The sequence below is a fragment of the Paralichthys olivaceus genome, chromosome 20 (genome assembly GCF_024713975.1).
Source record: "Paralichthys olivaceus isolate ysfri-2021 chromosome 20, ASM2471397v2, whole genome shotgun sequence".
Classification (NCBI taxonomy): Eukaryota; Metazoa; Chordata; class Actinopteri; order Pleuronectiformes; family Paralichthyidae; genus Paralichthys; species Paralichthys olivaceus.
Genome location: NC_091112.1, coordinates 11,448,461 through 11,465,378, shown reverse-complemented (window position 1 = coordinate 11,465,378; position 16,918 = coordinate 11,448,461). Strand labels below are relative to the sequence as shown.

Below are 16,918 nucleotides of genomic sequence, written 5' to 3'. Positions count from 1 at the left end.
AATAACTGGTAAAACCAAACTTACTGGTAGAATTAAACCTTCAACATTCATCAATATGATGGGAATTTACTGTGTTTTAATTTGACCCATGTCTCATCCACTAATGTAGACGAGGAGGGACTATGACCTATACGGCAACTGGCCACTAGAGGCTGATCAAGATGATTTGGCTTCACTTTAGCCGAGCTGAGATGCCGTTCATCTTTATAACCAGCCTATGTCTGTCACCCATTTGCTTTGAAGGAAGAAAGTGGTAAAAAGCATCACAAGTGATCTAAGGAAAATTTAGCTCCATGATTTTCTGGAGACATAAATCTAAAAAAACCTGGCAACTGAGTCTTCAGGTTTCTGATGTAGTTTAGGTGATTTCCTCTGTTCCTCCCAGTGCTTGACAACATGCCTTGGAAAGAATTTTCTTTTTCTAATTTACGATGTGCAGATGTTCAAACTGCGAGATAAACAGAGAGAAAAAATGAAGATGTGAAGAGAAAAATAACACTTTTCTCCTTGGTCACTATCTGGGTGTTTTTTTTTTGTAAAGATGTGATGGTGGGGGGTTGTCTCAAATCACTAAGATGTGATGAATCACATGTGTTGTTTGGTATCTGTACACAAGTTTAGAAACACGATTTATGACTGTAACCAAAGAGTAAAGGAACAAGAAAGTGAAATTTCCAGCCCCCTGATGGTTTTTAATAAATAACACCACTGCTCTAAAGGTCTGCTCAGCATTTGGCTGCAGCAACAGGACAGTTATTCATGATTTTTTTGTTTTGTGCCCTTCTCCCTTTAAAAGCAGTATAATTACATATCAACTTAATTAACCTTGAAAATCTGCTGATGAATATATTGTATACACAAAAACCTTTCCTCTGTTACTACACTGATAAAAGTATCAATAATAGTTGTATTCATGTCTGTAAAGAGATGCTGACTATTCTATACAGTCCTATACTTATGAATAAATACATTTATAGGAGCTGCAACCAACAGGCATCATTTCCATGTAAAGACCACAGTGAAAAGAAATGTGGGCAGAAATACAGTAAATGTTCTTTCATACTGAGAATGCTTCTAGTAAATTTCACCTTCACAGATATAAACAGATTCCATATTGCTTACAAACTAGCGCGACAAGATCAACCAAGGTCGTAGTGCAGCCCGGACTCTTAGGCCTTGAGTGCGCTTATCTGGAATAAACAGAAATCCACAAAGTGTGCAGAGAAGCCATCACTCGAAGTTACAAGAATCAAAATCCCACAAAAATCTTTGAAATGTCCACATGGCTTTTGCTTATAAGCTGTAATGTGTTCATAACTGTGTCAATATACAACACACGTTCTTATATAGCCCATTACCTTTTCAAGTATATCAAGGATAATGTGTTTTCAGCATAGATATCTAAAGATGGATAACACGTCTCCATTTCCTCCCACTATCCAGAAATGAAGCACCAGCGAGTCTTTGCAGTATAGCGATCAGGGATGGAGCCCAGAAGCGAGGTCTCACCTATACGCATGCTTGACCATAGCTAATCAATCTCAGCTGTCAATCTGGTTTGATAACAACAACCTTATACACAAACCTTTAAAAAAATGTATTTGACGTGTACTCTGACCTTTTAGTCTGGTCCATGTCCCATCAAGGAACATGATCAAGGCAGAGTTTGTGACCTATACTGCTGCCAGCCACCAGCTGGCAATCAAATCACTTTGGCTTCACTTTTGAGGAGCTGTCATGTCGTCGATCTTTATGTAACAGTCTATTATTTGCACGCATGAAACTTTCCAAAAGCTAAATTCAATTCAATATTTTTGTTTAAACTTCAGAGTCAATGTTTACTAAAGAAATTGAATGGAAAAACATTGTGCACAAGGAAATCTTTCTATCTTTCTACTGGAGGTTTAATAATAATTCAAAGTATAAAAAAAGAGCTCTGGCCACAGCTTCCACAGAATGACACATCACCTTGAAGCTGAGGAGGTGTTTTATGGTTCTCTTACCCCTCAACAAGAGTCCTGTTGGCCAGACGGATGCAGTGCTCCCAAAGGACGTTGGACACAGGCAGCGGGATGCGCACGTGTCTGGAAACATCACCCAGCCGCTTGTTAAACTGCTCAAACTCCTGAGGAGATGAAGGAGTGACAACATGAGAGATATAACATGAGCAATATGTAAACAAAGCAGGAGAAATAACAGAGATCAAGAGGTGGGGTTACCATTACTGATACAGAGGGATAAACTTGTATTACAAAGACAAAACCATGATATAAAGTATGTTTAAAAAACAGGAAACATGCCCGAGTAGGACTAATACATCTCTGGTTCCCAGATGGAAACGATAACAAGATTAAAGTGTTCATCAGCAGCAGTGTGTTTCCCTGAATTCACTCGAAGCTGCTCCGTGTTCTTGGTCAGTCCCAACGCCAGCTCTCCCAGTCTTAAATCGTAAGGTTCTAAATTACCTCACGCTGTGAATTGCACAACCCAATCATTTAAACTCTGTGAGGAATAAACTGCATTAGGGGTTTAAATCTATCTCTTCTTTATAAATAACAAATATAGCGGTAAATCAGATCAATGAAATCAAACACATGAAACCAAAATGCCTTTTTGTCCCTCTGGAGTAAGAAGCCTGCAGCAGATCTGGGTCTGATTTGACTAAGTGATTTTCATGATTTTGTGGTCGGTACTGATGGAAACGAAACATCCCAAAGTGCTGAAAAGAAACGGAAGGTATGAATCCACAGAGGCATGACACAGGTGTTAAAACTGCGGGACGCTTCACTCTGGTTTGGGAACATCCCAACTCAACTCATTTGTTAACATTTTGACGTGCAGGCAACCTCTTTCAGTACATCCACAGTTGGCATTTAGGTACATGTAGTATAAACTAGTCCTGAACTTTATCTAACTGCTTTCTCTGAAATGTTTAATTATGGATGGAATTATAATATATGACATGTGGCTGTATAACAGGAACAAATTGCAACACAAGGACTGTGCTCGTAAATGTGTCCAGAGTAAAGCTTCTAGTTTTCCAGTGTGTGTGTGTGTATATATATGCCACATGACTATAATTATGTTTGATAATTATGTTTGATGAAACCCTGAATATTTAAGGCCACCTTTCCAATTAATTTCACACCGTGGAATGAAATGTTACTCATTCACAAACAGTCCTGCATTAGTTTCTGACTTAAGCATTTTGTCAATGAAGTCATTCTGAGGCTGCTGCATTTGTTTGCCACTTTGTATGCAAATCAATGCCATTGTTGAACACCAGTGATCAACCTGAACCCATGAATAAAATATTGTCCTGTGTGCAGTGAAACCAAATGTAGCACACCCTTTTCAATCAGCTCACACAACACAATCCATATGTATTATGGGCGTCTGACAATTCGGCAGAGAAAGGCTATTTGAGCTTGACGGGGAAAGGTACATGCCAGTTGTAATATGCAGCACGTCAGTCCATCAGCTGGATCGTTTTGACATGGTACAGCTTTTAGAACCAGGCCAGTGAAACAGAAATCCTCCCTCAGGTCATTTAGCTCATAAGCTTAATTAGTTCGGCTTAACCATGCTGCCACAGCCAGACAAAGATCTACAAGCCATTTACCAGACACGGACAACTTTTGACTGTGAACTCAAGCCTGAATATTCATTCATATTCATTTTCCACGGATTTAAACAACATCTGTCATTTAACGTGTGTGATTAAATCAACAGATTTCTCAGACTTGTTGATGCATGGCAGTACACCGGGATTTGTCTCGGTTTTGGTGCTGGTCTGTTCAGGATTTCACACCACAGTGACTTCTTCAGACCTTCTCTCTCTGAACGTCAGAGGCGAGGAAACTATAGCACTGTGTGTCTTTCCACCCCATGCAAAATTTATAAAGGGATAAGTAGCCAGCCTGCATAAAGACACATTTAGTGGGAAACTTCCAAATCCAAAAATACTTGAGGGAGCAGGGAGCTCAAATATCTTTAACACTGCTGATACTTCAGAGGGAGATCTGCATTCAGCCCTCAACAGCTCATCCATGTTCTAAATTATTCACCCCGTCCCAAATAATTGATATAAAAAAAGTCCTTGAATAAATTTAAACTTGTGAGGTACAAGAAAGAACGTAAGACTTCTTAAAGTTTATATATATATATATATATATTGTCAATATACACTGCAACTAATTGTCAGTTTATGTGGTGTCAAAATAATCTGAAAAATTTGTTCCAAACAAGCAAAATTCCTAAGAATGCCTCTTCAAGTGGAACAACTCAGAAAGTTTTGGCACACGAGGTGCCGTGTTGTTTGATGACCAGATCGGTCAAATGGATCAGTCGCTGATGTCTCCATAAATATCTGAACTGATGCTTAATACAGTCAAATTAAGGATCAAATAAGCAGCACATGGATAGTGGTCTTGGGAATTTAAATCAGTTTGTATTCTTTATTGCACTAATCAATATTTTTATATTTTAAGTCAAAGTGACGACAACACATTTTTCTGACCCAGCAGTTGTTTTAGTAACTTTCAGCTCATTGTTTTGATTTACTCTCACCACCATATTAGATGAATGTCATAAATAAATATCAATTATATTTTACTGCTGCTTTAAACATTAAATCTGCATCATTTAAGTTACAAAAACCCACTGCTTGTTTCCCTATTCAACACTACTACAGTTGTGTGCATGTTTATGAAAACGTACCTTTAAAAGGACGTCCACATATACATTGTGCTGTGACATTATCTCCCTGATGTCCCATTTAACTCCGGACATCATGAGCAACATTTGTTCGTAGTCGATGGCCTTGGCCGCCACGATCCAGTAGATCGGTTTCCGCAGTTCACTGGCTGTAGAAACCGTCTGGGTTAAAGAAAAAAAATAAATGTGTTCAGACATAGAGTGAAGGTCTACACAGGCATGAACATGTTGTGCAGGTAACATGAAGTCATCAATTGCATAATTGTAATTACAATAACATTTCCAAGAGTAAAATCACAGGACGTGACATTTACTTGATGTTTGGGGGAAAACAGACTTGTCTGTGTACCTGAACATTTCAAAATGTCAAGAGGACAAAAAACAACAACAAACAATAACAGAGAAGACTAGAATAGAGCTGCACGCAGGGTTATGAGTGACGGAAAATGTTCTCCTTTGTTCAGGGAGCACGACTGGGTAGCAGTTACAAATTCATTTGTCTCCGAGGAGAAATATGTTGTCACACAAAACTAAAAAGCATAAATAAGGTGACAAAAAAAACAGGAAAGATACTGTATAGAGTATGTTTTAATTGGTGTATAAGTATTAAAATATGAATAAAATGATCCATTCCATTTAACAGTATCGGTTATCTATAAATAAATAAATCAAATAAATCAATAAATAAAGCTGTCTGTATCACATTATGTTTGGTACAGTCTTTACTGTGGCTGACAGCGATGAACGGTGGCTGTAATTACTCAGACACTTCAGAGATAAGGTACCTGGGAGTAAAACTGCTGCAGGAAAGGCTTCTTGGCTGCAGGCATCATCGTGTCCAGGTGGGACTGGAGGGACTCGAACTGTTCAGCCAGAAACACACTGTGAAAAAAAAAAAAGACAGGCGTTTAATTCAGCACAGTAGCATCATAATATGGTCTGAACATCATCATCGTCCAGAACCCGGGTTGTTCAAACACAAACATGCTGGTCGGTCCTCAAATAAATTGTAATGATGCACAGTGTTTATCTGGTCTGAAGTCTGTGGCTCAGAGTTTTAAGTCATTTTAAGGCCAATTATTAAGGTTTATTACGTGTTAGACCAAAATCCCAGTCATGATAAATCAGAGATTAAGATTAGTTTAGAGATTAATTAAAACTCTTCTGAATCATGCGTCTGCCGCAGCAAACTTGGCCTTCTGGACATTAATGTGAATTCATTAAAAGTGAATTCAGAGATGCCTTACTCCAGATGCTTAACGATAGGTGTTGGTAAAACAGAGCCGTGAATCTGAAAGCACGACATCACACACTCACACTCACACACACACACACACACACACACACACACACACACCAACAAATGAGCCCAGTCCACAGTTTTTCTTTTCATGGAGCAGAGAAAATTACATTAAGATTGGCTGGAACAGCTTGTGTTTACCTCGACAACATGGTGCAGTCTGGAGAAAAAAGAGCACACCCTGTAGTTCACACTTATCTGATCACGCTTGTATAAATACAACACCTGAACAACAGCTAGGGGGGCAAACATCAGCAAGAGGACCACTCCTCTCAGCTCTTATCTTAGATTTCTGCTCTGGGCGGCAGGACGGCGAAACACTCGAGCAGCTCTGTGTTTTTCCTGCTGATGATGTCAAAGCTTCTTAAAATGAATACTGAGGCGAGCTGCACCTTTCAATGATACATTTTCTGACAGATACTGCTCAGAATGAACTCGTTCTCCTCCACAAAGAGAAATATCTCCACTTCTGCACTTTAGCTCTTTTGTTTTCATAATTCTCAAGCTTGTTGCTTCCTCCCACTCATGAGAAATGTTGGGTGAGAGACTCTGAGCCTATTCAGCACTTTTCGCAGCAGGATTGTCTGGGCCAATGGTTTACAGACTTTATTATAGAGCTGTTGTACTCCGCCAACCTCTCGGGATCCAAGAGTTTTGTCTGCAATGATGATAGTTTGACCTAATTATGTATGAGGGCGCTTTTGTTTAGTGTGTGACTGTAGAATGGAATGAGGGAGGAGATGAGAAAAACGACAGAGGCAAGAAAAAGAAAATAAATCATGGAGACAAATTGTGTGGGTTTAACACAAATTGTAATTTATAGGGAGGAAGCAAGGAATCACATTTAAGGGTAATATAAGTCTCTTCGTTCTATTTTCCCCTTTTTTCTTTACAATTCAACAAGCTTTATTGATGCGAATAATGAAAGTGTCACACACAGCGAGTTCACGCTGCAGGTAGAGTAAATCTTTGAGGGCTGAGCTGTATAACACCGTCTAATGAAATTATGACCATCTTGAGGCGAGGCAGTGAGCGAGAAATACTCTCTTAACTCGATCAGAGAAAATACTTTGATGAACAGAACTATCAACTCGCTGCACATCACACAGGACGTACACAAAAGTGACGACTTGAGACTCAAAACAACTAGACCTATATTATTTGTGTTGTTGACTTACATTATCCAAAATGATTCCAACAATGTTCAAACAATTCAGGGTAATGGAACGTTTCCATTTTCTTTTCCCTCCACTGTTTGTATTGGTCACTTGTAATGTATCACGATTATTCAGATATACTTTAATACATTACCTCATCCATAAGCATAAGTGGAGAAGACAACAATTCCCATGATCCCACTTGCTTCATGAAATCATCAATCTAGGTCTTTGTGGTATTGTTATGATTGACCTCTAGTGGCTGCAGTTGTATAGTGTACCTTTAAATCATTTTACTGCAAAGGGATCATTTGTGTGTTGTATTTTGTACTTACAGAGACTCAGTGGCCACCACCCTCTGTGCGAGCCCATAGAGAGTCCCACTGTTGGTGAGGACCACCAGCTGACTGAGATGGGGGCTGGGTACCTTCTCCTTCCTGTCCTCTGCTGGGCCGTGGACGCCTGCATTCTCCCCTAGCGCCTCCTGGAGGACACAGATGTGGCGGGGACAGATAGCACGCTGAGTCATGCATGTAAATATACTGTATATTTGCCTTTCCTGCAAAGGAGGGGGCCGTTAATGGTCATTATCAGAAGCAGTAGAGACGAGCGTTGATCAGGTGCCAGAGGCTGCATTGGATAAAATACTCGACCCGACAAAACAAAGCTTCCACTGGCAGAATGAAGACAGAATGTAGATACACTCTGATAGGTAAGCATAATCTGAAATTCAATCAGCCTGGTGGTGCTCCGTCACATCCAAAGCACACACAAGAAAATTCTGCTGACCAAGCTCCTCCACTGCCAGCTTTTATTATTTTTCTTTTGATATATTCCACTCTACCTCTCCATCTAGGAAAGCGCTTATCCCTTCATTTGAAAAACAATCGAAACAGAAAAAGAAAAATGACAAAATAAATCCCCTCCCATCAATCACAATAATCTGTATCTGCATAAAAAGCCCCTGAGATTCCATACAGTCGGCAAATCTTGGTATTTCCTACTACGGATGTTTGGATGACATGATGTATCACAGAGCTTTGCACTCAGCTCCTCCTGACGCAGCCTCTGGCAGATCAATAGCAATCACACAGGAAATGAATGGGAGCTATTAATGCTGGTCCGTTTCATATACTTACATACCCCACTCCTGTGCAATCTGTGTATGGGCACCATAACTCCAGACAACCAGTGGACATCTTCTTATTAATGCACCGAGGAGACGAAACAAACTATTTGAGAATAAGGAAGTATTTTAAAATAAATGGCTCCATCAGCCCCAATTCATCCAAAATACACTGACAGTAAATATTCATAAATCATCAAAGCTGGTGTCATAACAGGGCAGCGGGTCACCGGTTCATCATTTCTCAAAAGCAGAGAGAGAGTTAATCCCTACGACGAGGACGAACCAGTGCTGTAAATCATGAAGTGACGTGTGCAGTTTTAAGAAGATGACATCTTACATTCCTCCAGCAGCCATCTATTCACTCAAATAAGATATATTAAGAGTCCAGCGTGCAGAACAAAAATGCACAGTATGCAGTGGCTTGGACAATTTATGCTTCAGACCCGCAGGAATGAAAATGTCTCCTGCTCCAATCTTTCTCAAGCCTCAAACTTATCTTTCTACATTCAATCAAACCTTCAGTGTTGAAACCATTATCAGTCAGGAATAAACCTGTGAGATTACATTACTTTTAGAGTGGTAATGGTTTCCCTATGGATGGTGCAATATCTCTCTCCCAGGAGCAACTCTGTGCTAATATCAACACTGTGACTATACAAAGCAGGAATATGAATAAAATAAGACATTAAACACACAGTGAAATAAAATATCCAGAGTCATAAATAATATTAATAATGAATATGTTACTCATAACACCACATTAATGTGTGTGTGTGTGTAAAATAACTCAACAATGCATGGATGGATTTTTACTAATCTTGGTAAGAATATTAACTGGGAGGGCATCTCCAGATGACTCACTTTTAGAGCTAATAGGTCAAAGGTCTGAGGTAAAGTTCAAGAAAATGATGAAATGATGGTCCAAAAAACAAGATCTCTGCAAATAATAGAGAAACAATCGAAATCTATTTGATGTCATGAAGAACTCACACTGAATCATATGGAATAAAGGACATCATTATAAATTATAAAATGTATTACAATATAAAACATTGTTTGGGGGCATGTTTAGCACATGCAGGGCGTGGATCACCACTCTGGAGCTTTTCATTTCTGAATTCTTTTTCCTGACTCAAACACAAAGTAAAAGGAGAGAACAGAAATCCAACCTTGAACGTTTGTCCACTGCAGATTTTCTCCCCCTTGACATGAGGCTAGAGAAAATCTCTCTCCTTTGAACCAAAGCACCTTAGACTGAACCTTCTGAAAGTGCACTTACTTTAAAGTCAAGGCAGAGGCAGAACAAGTTTGGCTCCACATTAAAAATGCACTTTATTGTTTTATCACTTTGTTCATTTAGGCACAGAACTGTGTTTGATTCGGTGCTTTTTAAGATTTACATATTTTGATCTTTCATATTCTGGTAAAACTCTTAGTTTTATAATGTCTATTAATCATCTTACATACTATTTAAAAAGACACAATCCATTTTAGTGTTTGAAGGTTATAGCCGCTAAAACAGGGACAGTCCTCAACATTTCAAACGGCACATAAATATGACAAACGTGCCGTGGTTATGGAGTTAATCCAGAGAGGCCATTAGTACCCACTTCTGACAAATGATTTAAGATGTGGAACAGAACAAAATAAACTGCAGCACAGCAGCAGCTGATGGTCATTTGTATGGATGACGTGATGTTTGATGTTGAACAATAACAGATAATGGACAAGTTAATGGAAAATAGAGTTGTTTTCTTCTTCTTACAGCAGTTCATATGCTAGGAATAGGAAACACACAAGGCTGCTTTCAGACATGAAGTGAAGTCTGGCTTTTTCATGAACATTTTTCCAGAGGGGCTGTTTGTGAGGCAGCAAATGTCCGAGTCAGTTGCTCTGGACATTTTCTTGGACTTTTCCTGCCAGCTGCTTTATTAAATGTAAAATGTCTGAGTGAGCCCGTGTGAACACACCATGATAAGGTCCTGAAAATCCACAGGGCATATTGATGACAATCGGACAGACAATGAGATCCAAGACCTTTTGGCGATAGGGGGTCGATGTGAAAATTCTCAAATAAGTTGCAGCGACTTGGCCGTTTGCATCACAGCAGAATTTGTTGTGAACGCGTTTTAACCTCGACTATCTCTTGCTGCAGTCAGAAAAGTTCATGTCTAAAAAAGGGCTCAAGATAGATATAAGAAAACTTTTTCCCCTCACTTCTGTGTGGCCCCTGCTGATTTCTAGTCAGTCCCTCCTCTTCCCAACACTACAGCGTGTTCACTCATACTCTGCTGCATTACACTACCTTCTGTGATTGCACTATGAAAGTCACCCTGCAGTTCTCCTCCAAATGAACCAAATCAATTCAGCTACAGCTGCATTAGTTTGATGTTACAGCAAAGTCTGGTTGGCTCTATTTATAGAGTCTCCACAGGAGGCTTGACCTTTCATTGACTGTGCCCCTGCAGCATAAACACATTGTGCAAAAAAAGGGAAAAGGAGCTTCTGGCAGAAAAGTCTTGTTTCATTTTTGACTACTTGCCACTGCAGGAATCTTCAGGTGAAAGCAAAACTAAAGGTGAAAAGCTAAACAAAAGAAGGAGACACCAAATAACATCCGTGACATTTAGGAGTTTACGCGCCTGTTTTACAATTCTGAAGCGAGTGTCAACACAGTTTTAAATGTGCTGCGAGCTTTGGAAGCTTGACGCCACCTCAGTGCTCTTCGTCTGTTCTGTGCACGCTCTTTGTGATTCTGTGTTGACCCTGAGAGCCAACTTCTTGTTTATTTGTTTATTAGCTGCTTGATCTTCTGTCATCATATGCTCACAATAGCAGGATTTGATGCAAAGAAATTAACATAATTTCCTGCTGTTGTTGCCCTTTGGTGGTCCTGAATATTTAAACGACTTCGGCAGATAAACATGCAAATCATATCTGATGTCTAGCATGTTAAAATAAATCATATAAAATGCTCACATACATTTTTTATTCATCTGCCTCTTCTAATCTGCAAATGAGACTGAGATTAGACAGATTATTTTTTAACATAGATTCAATTTAACCAAATCAGAGATTAAACTCTCTTGCTTGATTGTAATCCTGCTGCAGTTATGACTCACGCTCAGTAAAATCTTTGTATGCAACTTAATGCAGCTGCACTGAAACAGGTAAAAATGTGACTTTGTGATTCAAGTTTCTAAAGATGTATGTACATAACAACGTATCAACTCGTCAATCATCATCAGGGACAATCAATTGTATTGGATATTGTTATTTTACCCTTTTCAGATATAAATAATATATATGAAAAAAATGTATGACACACTTAGAAATCACTTGTGCAATGACGCTCGATCAAACTGACAAACAACTGCAGCAAGATAAAAGTAAAGCCAGCTCCATGTGTCAGATGCGTTTGCCAAAGTGTGTGTGAAAGAATGCCATACCGGACAAACTCAGCTTCCGAGCTAGATTTTTCAAAATCGTACGAGGGGATGAAATGCGGGGGATGGAGCAGACCTTTCCATATAGCGTGACTTACAGCGAGGAGGTCAGACTTCACTTGATTTACATCCTGCAGCTGCTGAAGATATTTAGGAGGAGTTCAGAACTGAGCTTAAGTTTCTCCTCTGCTTCCCTGTGATAAATAGAAAAACTGCTTTTCCATAATGGAGCATATTAGTTATAAAGACACTAGAAAATCATAGGCCAGCAGTGATTTTAAATGTTTGCTCTGAGATGATGAATAATGTCAGAATTACCACTGAAGCATTCAGATAAAATGTCCGGTATGCTGAAGAGTCTGTACAGTATCTATCTGCAGCTATAGAGTACAGGGAGGGAGTGTATATACATATTCTTATTTTCAATCCTCACTTTAAATTGATTGAAAACATTATAGGCAAAGTAATAGATCGATTAGTCATTTAACAGACAGAAAGATGACAGGCAACTATTTTGACTATGTTATCTTCTCATCCTTTTTTCCAGGCAAAAATAGTGAAAACGTTTTATTTCACTGTCTCAAACAAGAAAACATAATTTTCTCTGATTTAATCAAAAGACATCACCTACAAATTTGTTTTCGTAATTTTACATACTGTATTTTTAAGATTGACTATTTAAGGTTTCAGTATTTTGGTACAGTAATTACCGTCCTGTCAATTCATTGTTAGTTGTTCACAGTGAAAAAAGAAAAGAGGGAAAAGAAATCAAAGTTCTGACTGTTTTAAATTAAAAATTAAAATGAATCCTGTTTTAGTGTTTGCAAGATGAGTTTACAAGGACAATGATGTATTTACTTGTAGTGTAAGTGGTGTAAAATTGAATCCGTTTTTGCAGAATTAAAAAAAATCTATTTACAGACTCTTTCCTCGAGTCCATTTCATGAAAATCATGAATTTTTTAGGGAAATTTCTAAAATTCTGGTTACGAGAACAGCAGTCACTTTAGCAAGGGAGGCCACAAATACATTTCAAGCCCTTCAGATAATAAATGGCATCCCCCCTGAGGGGACGCACTACAGGGCAGTTTGTTCAACACACAGGAGCAGAAAGAAGTCAAGTGATAAAATATTCTGAATCATGCTACAGTGAAAAAACAAGACAAGAAGTGGAAATTTGTGTAAATTTCTTTTTAGAGACCTTTAAAACATGCTTTCTTTAAATATAAAAGCTTTTCTACATGTTTTACCTTCCGATAACTAATGCAATAACTGCTGTCATCAGTTTTTTCCCATTCACTCTGCTTCCCCTGAAGCAGTTTGGAGCCCCCTTAGGGAGACCCCCCCCCCCCCCCACTTTGAAACCCTCTGATCTAACACATTGTTGGTAACCTACTCAATTATGTAAATGATTTTATCCGGGCAGAGGTCGTCGCTGATAACACAAAAATTAAGATTTCCCTTGCACCTACACCTGCAGCAGATATGCACTCATTTAAATTGTTTGCATCACAGAAAGACAGAAATATTAATGAGCTGATGGCGATAAGGAGGATAAGCGAACACAGAGTCTGAAGTGGTGCCTCAGTGACGTCTGAAAACATTTAGCTACACAGAAACAAAGGTGCAGGAACATTAAGAGACTTTGAAAATTAAATGTTGTAAAAACACAAGTGATAATGTGTTAAGTAAACAGATATTATCAACCATATATGACACTAACTTGCAGCCATGTCGTTCCTACATTAACACATCCACATTTTGACTTCTCTGTGACGTACAGATGGTTTGTCCTTTTTAAATAGAGACCGCTCCGTCCCATGATAACACTTAGGAATACCCTGGGCAGGGGGAAGTGATTCTAGCCTTTCTCATTGTCTTTGCAAGTTGACATCTGCGTCTGTGTTTTGTACAAGTATGGAACCCTTTTTTTCATCCTGAGTTATTTGCACTGTTCCTGTTTCATGTCTGTCACATATTTTAGGCAACTGTATATCACAACATCCATTATGTGGACTTCATTTTAAACTCAAAAATGCTTCTTAATACCTAATCCTATTTGACAAGTTTACTCCTACTTATGGTCTCTGTTTGATTTATGATGAAAAAAACGTTTTCTTCTCTGTTTACGTCCACAGAAGTTACAGTCCAATTAAGGTTGAACTATTCCCTTGCTTTGTTCCTTTGTCATTTATTAAAGCTTCTAGTGTTGATGTTGCAGTCTATCAGCCTGTGGAAGTAATCATACTTTTTAGCAATAGTTTATACCAGTGTATAAAGATATTTTTGGCGTTTATAGAACGTAAACACATCATACAGTATATGCCAAAAAAAAAAAACAAGGGTACTGCTTCAAGAGGCTTTTCACTGCATTTATATGAAGACAGATGATCATTTGATGAGGAATTTTGGAGAGTAGTATCACTACCAAAGCCTTTTTTCTTTACTTGATTCTGTCAGTCTTACTAACATCCAGCACTCAAGGAGGTACATGTTGCCAAAACATCAACTTCAAGATCTTTATGGACATTTGTATTCTCTGGACAGGTGAAAGGGCAAACACATTTCATTTCTGTGTGCAAGGTAGAAACGACAAGATGTTTCCCCATGTGAACCAACAACACTGTTAGATATGAAGACATCAAGTATTAAAGCCAGGCAGCTTATCTGCCCATGTGTAATGATTAGAAATTAAATATTGGATTCCCAATGAAACGCATTTAAAAAAATGAATTTCCAGGGATGGATTTGAGAACAGAACAGAGCAAAGCTTTGAATCAGAATGATAAATATCAACAAAAAACTGAAGGTTGTTGACTATTATTAATCCCTGCTGGATTTCATCAAACACACCAAAAAGAAAAAAAAGGGGGGGGGGTGAGTTATTTACTCAGCTGAAAATGATTCTTCGTGGGAAAAGATGGTTAAAACAGCAGATACATGAGTGTGCGTTAGGATTTAAATAAAATGAGTTTATTCTAAACCTTATGGTATTCACACATAATCTCCTTCCCATAATGCCTTGGGGAGAATGACACTTAAGCTTTGTATACATCAAGATGAACAGTTCCAACAACAGGACTACAAGTCCACAGTGAAAAAAATAACAGCTTCCACTCCCGGTGTCATCTCTCTGGAGCACATTTCACATCGTGTGTATGAGACACTCATCCAACTCCCACATAACTTCCTTGTTATTTTGTCGAACACAAACACCCATGAGCTCGGTTCTAGCTGTTTCCTACTTCAAATGCAGTGTTTGCCCTATCACTTGGGAAACAAACAACAGCTATTGGCTCCCTCATTATGACTAAAATAACCACAGTCTGCACTGCGGACCACGGGTTACACTTGGCTCTGATCAATTCTCGTTTTTTCTGAAGTGCTGAGTGAGGGCTCCCCTCTGCGGGAGCGTCTATATTTGGGATTTCTTTGGTGTGATACGTTGTGAACGGCTCAATTTTGAGGAACAGCTGGAGGTAGCTTTAAGGTGAGTGCGGAAGGTCCAATCTATCAGCAGCATCAGACACCTGAGGAGAGACCGGAGCTCACTATCAAATCTATTGGATCTGTTATTTGATCTATGTGAAGTCAAGTTGTATACACCTGCAAGACATAGTCCTCCACTTAAATAGATGTTATAAGAAAATCAATCACATTCTTATCTGAAAACAAAATTATATAATGAAACTTTTATTTGGCAATTACTGTACTAGTGGTTTTATGTTTTGTTTTTTTTAATCGACAAATGCACCAATCAAGATCTGGAATGGGCCAGTAGTTATTAACATTGCAAGCACTGTTGGTCAAACTGGATCAAACCACACTCACACAGTCCAAATGAGACAAATTAGTTTAGTTTAAAAATGTAAAACTCTCAATTAACATTTTGTTTGATTCTGAAACTTGAAACTTGAAACTTGTGCAACTTTGTTTGTAGCATTCCTCTAGAGCGGAAATAATGATTAACTAATTAGCCAATCAACAGCACATTAATCAACAGCAAACATTTTAAGGCTAAACAAAACAATGGATGCATCTCCTCAAATGAATCCTCATTTCCTTAGAGGCCTTTCACGTCTGCCTTGTTTGGTCTGGACCTTCAGGCTTTCTTCCCTTTTTTCCTGAATTTAAAATAAAGGTGCCTCAGACTGGTCGAGACCAACAGACCAAAATGTAGTCCAACCAAAAGAGGTAGTCTTGGATGAGTTTGGACATTCAGACAGTTGAGAGAGCATTTAACAATATAAGAACAAAACAAGAGGAAGCAGCTCGAAGGATTGCTCGTAGTCTTTGCCTCCGAAGTCTAAGCATTTTATTCCAATTCAGAACAAATATACATCAAACACACACCTATCTACAAACCAATCACTCACATGTATAGGCTCTGCCCACATAGATGATGTGGATGCACTTATGTCTTAAAAAAGTATTTAGTCCACTCCCAAAATTGAAATGTGACACCATGACCAGCTCAAATGTAAACAGACATGAACCTTAGTTCGGCCTTTAAAGGTGTGAAAATGCCCTTAGACTTAATACATAGGGATCTGAGTGCCTTTGTATTTTGGAATCAGGTAAAAAAGTTAAAAAGTGAAGCCCACTCGCCTCACAAGGAAAATCTGTCTGCCGGTCCTTTAAAAAAAGAGGAAAAATAATTGTCTATCGAAAAAAAAAAGTTTGCCTGCAAAATATAAAAAGCAGAATAACTTTTGAATAAACGAAGAAATAATGAACAACCTGATAGTTCTGGAATCACTCTTTATAAAAGGAAGCTTCCATCTGGGAGCTGAGAGGTGATCTCACCACTGAAGTGTCTCAATCTGCAGTGATTGACTGCTTACTCCTCTCCAATCCATTCCATAGAGATTTGTGGACAAGTGGAGTGGATTGGCTGCCAGGCAATTACAGTCAAGTGGATGCTATTGCATCTCTTTGTCACTCTAATACTAGAATTTTGGTTCTCATTAGATGAATGTCAAATGGAATTAGGATGTTCATTTATTTTGTGCGACACCGTGCAGCCCCTCTAGGCCGTATCTCTGACACCTTCCTCTCCCTGATGCTGCTGCTCCGCTCACCTGTTTTCAGGATGATAAAAAATAAAAAGCCGGGATAGAAGAAGAAAATATCCTTGTTGAAGTGCTTGAATTAAAACAGCTGCATGTGAA

The 16,918-nt window shown here is 38.7% G+C and overlaps 1 protein-coding gene across 2 annotated transcripts in view; it reads right to left on the bottom strand.

Moving 5' to 3' along the window:
- vps50 (VPS50 EARP/GARPII complex subunit) overlaps nt 1-16,918 on the bottom strand; it is a 91,978-nt gene that overhangs the window by 5,516 nt on the left and 69,544 nt on the right. For both annotated transcript variants that reach the window (XM_069516229.1, XM_020090860.2), the window contains 4 exons: nt 7,509-7,657; nt 5,502-5,598; nt 4,720-4,878; nt 2,004-2,125 (listed from right to left, as the gene is read on the bottom strand). In XM_069516229.1, the coding sequence (XP_069372330.1) occupies nt 2,004-2,125; nt 4,720-4,878; nt 5,502-5,598; nt 7,509-7,657 (527 nt within the window). The remainder of the gene's footprint in view (nt 1-2,003; nt 2,126-4,719; nt 4,879-5,501; nt 5,599-7,508; nt 7,658-16,918) is intronic.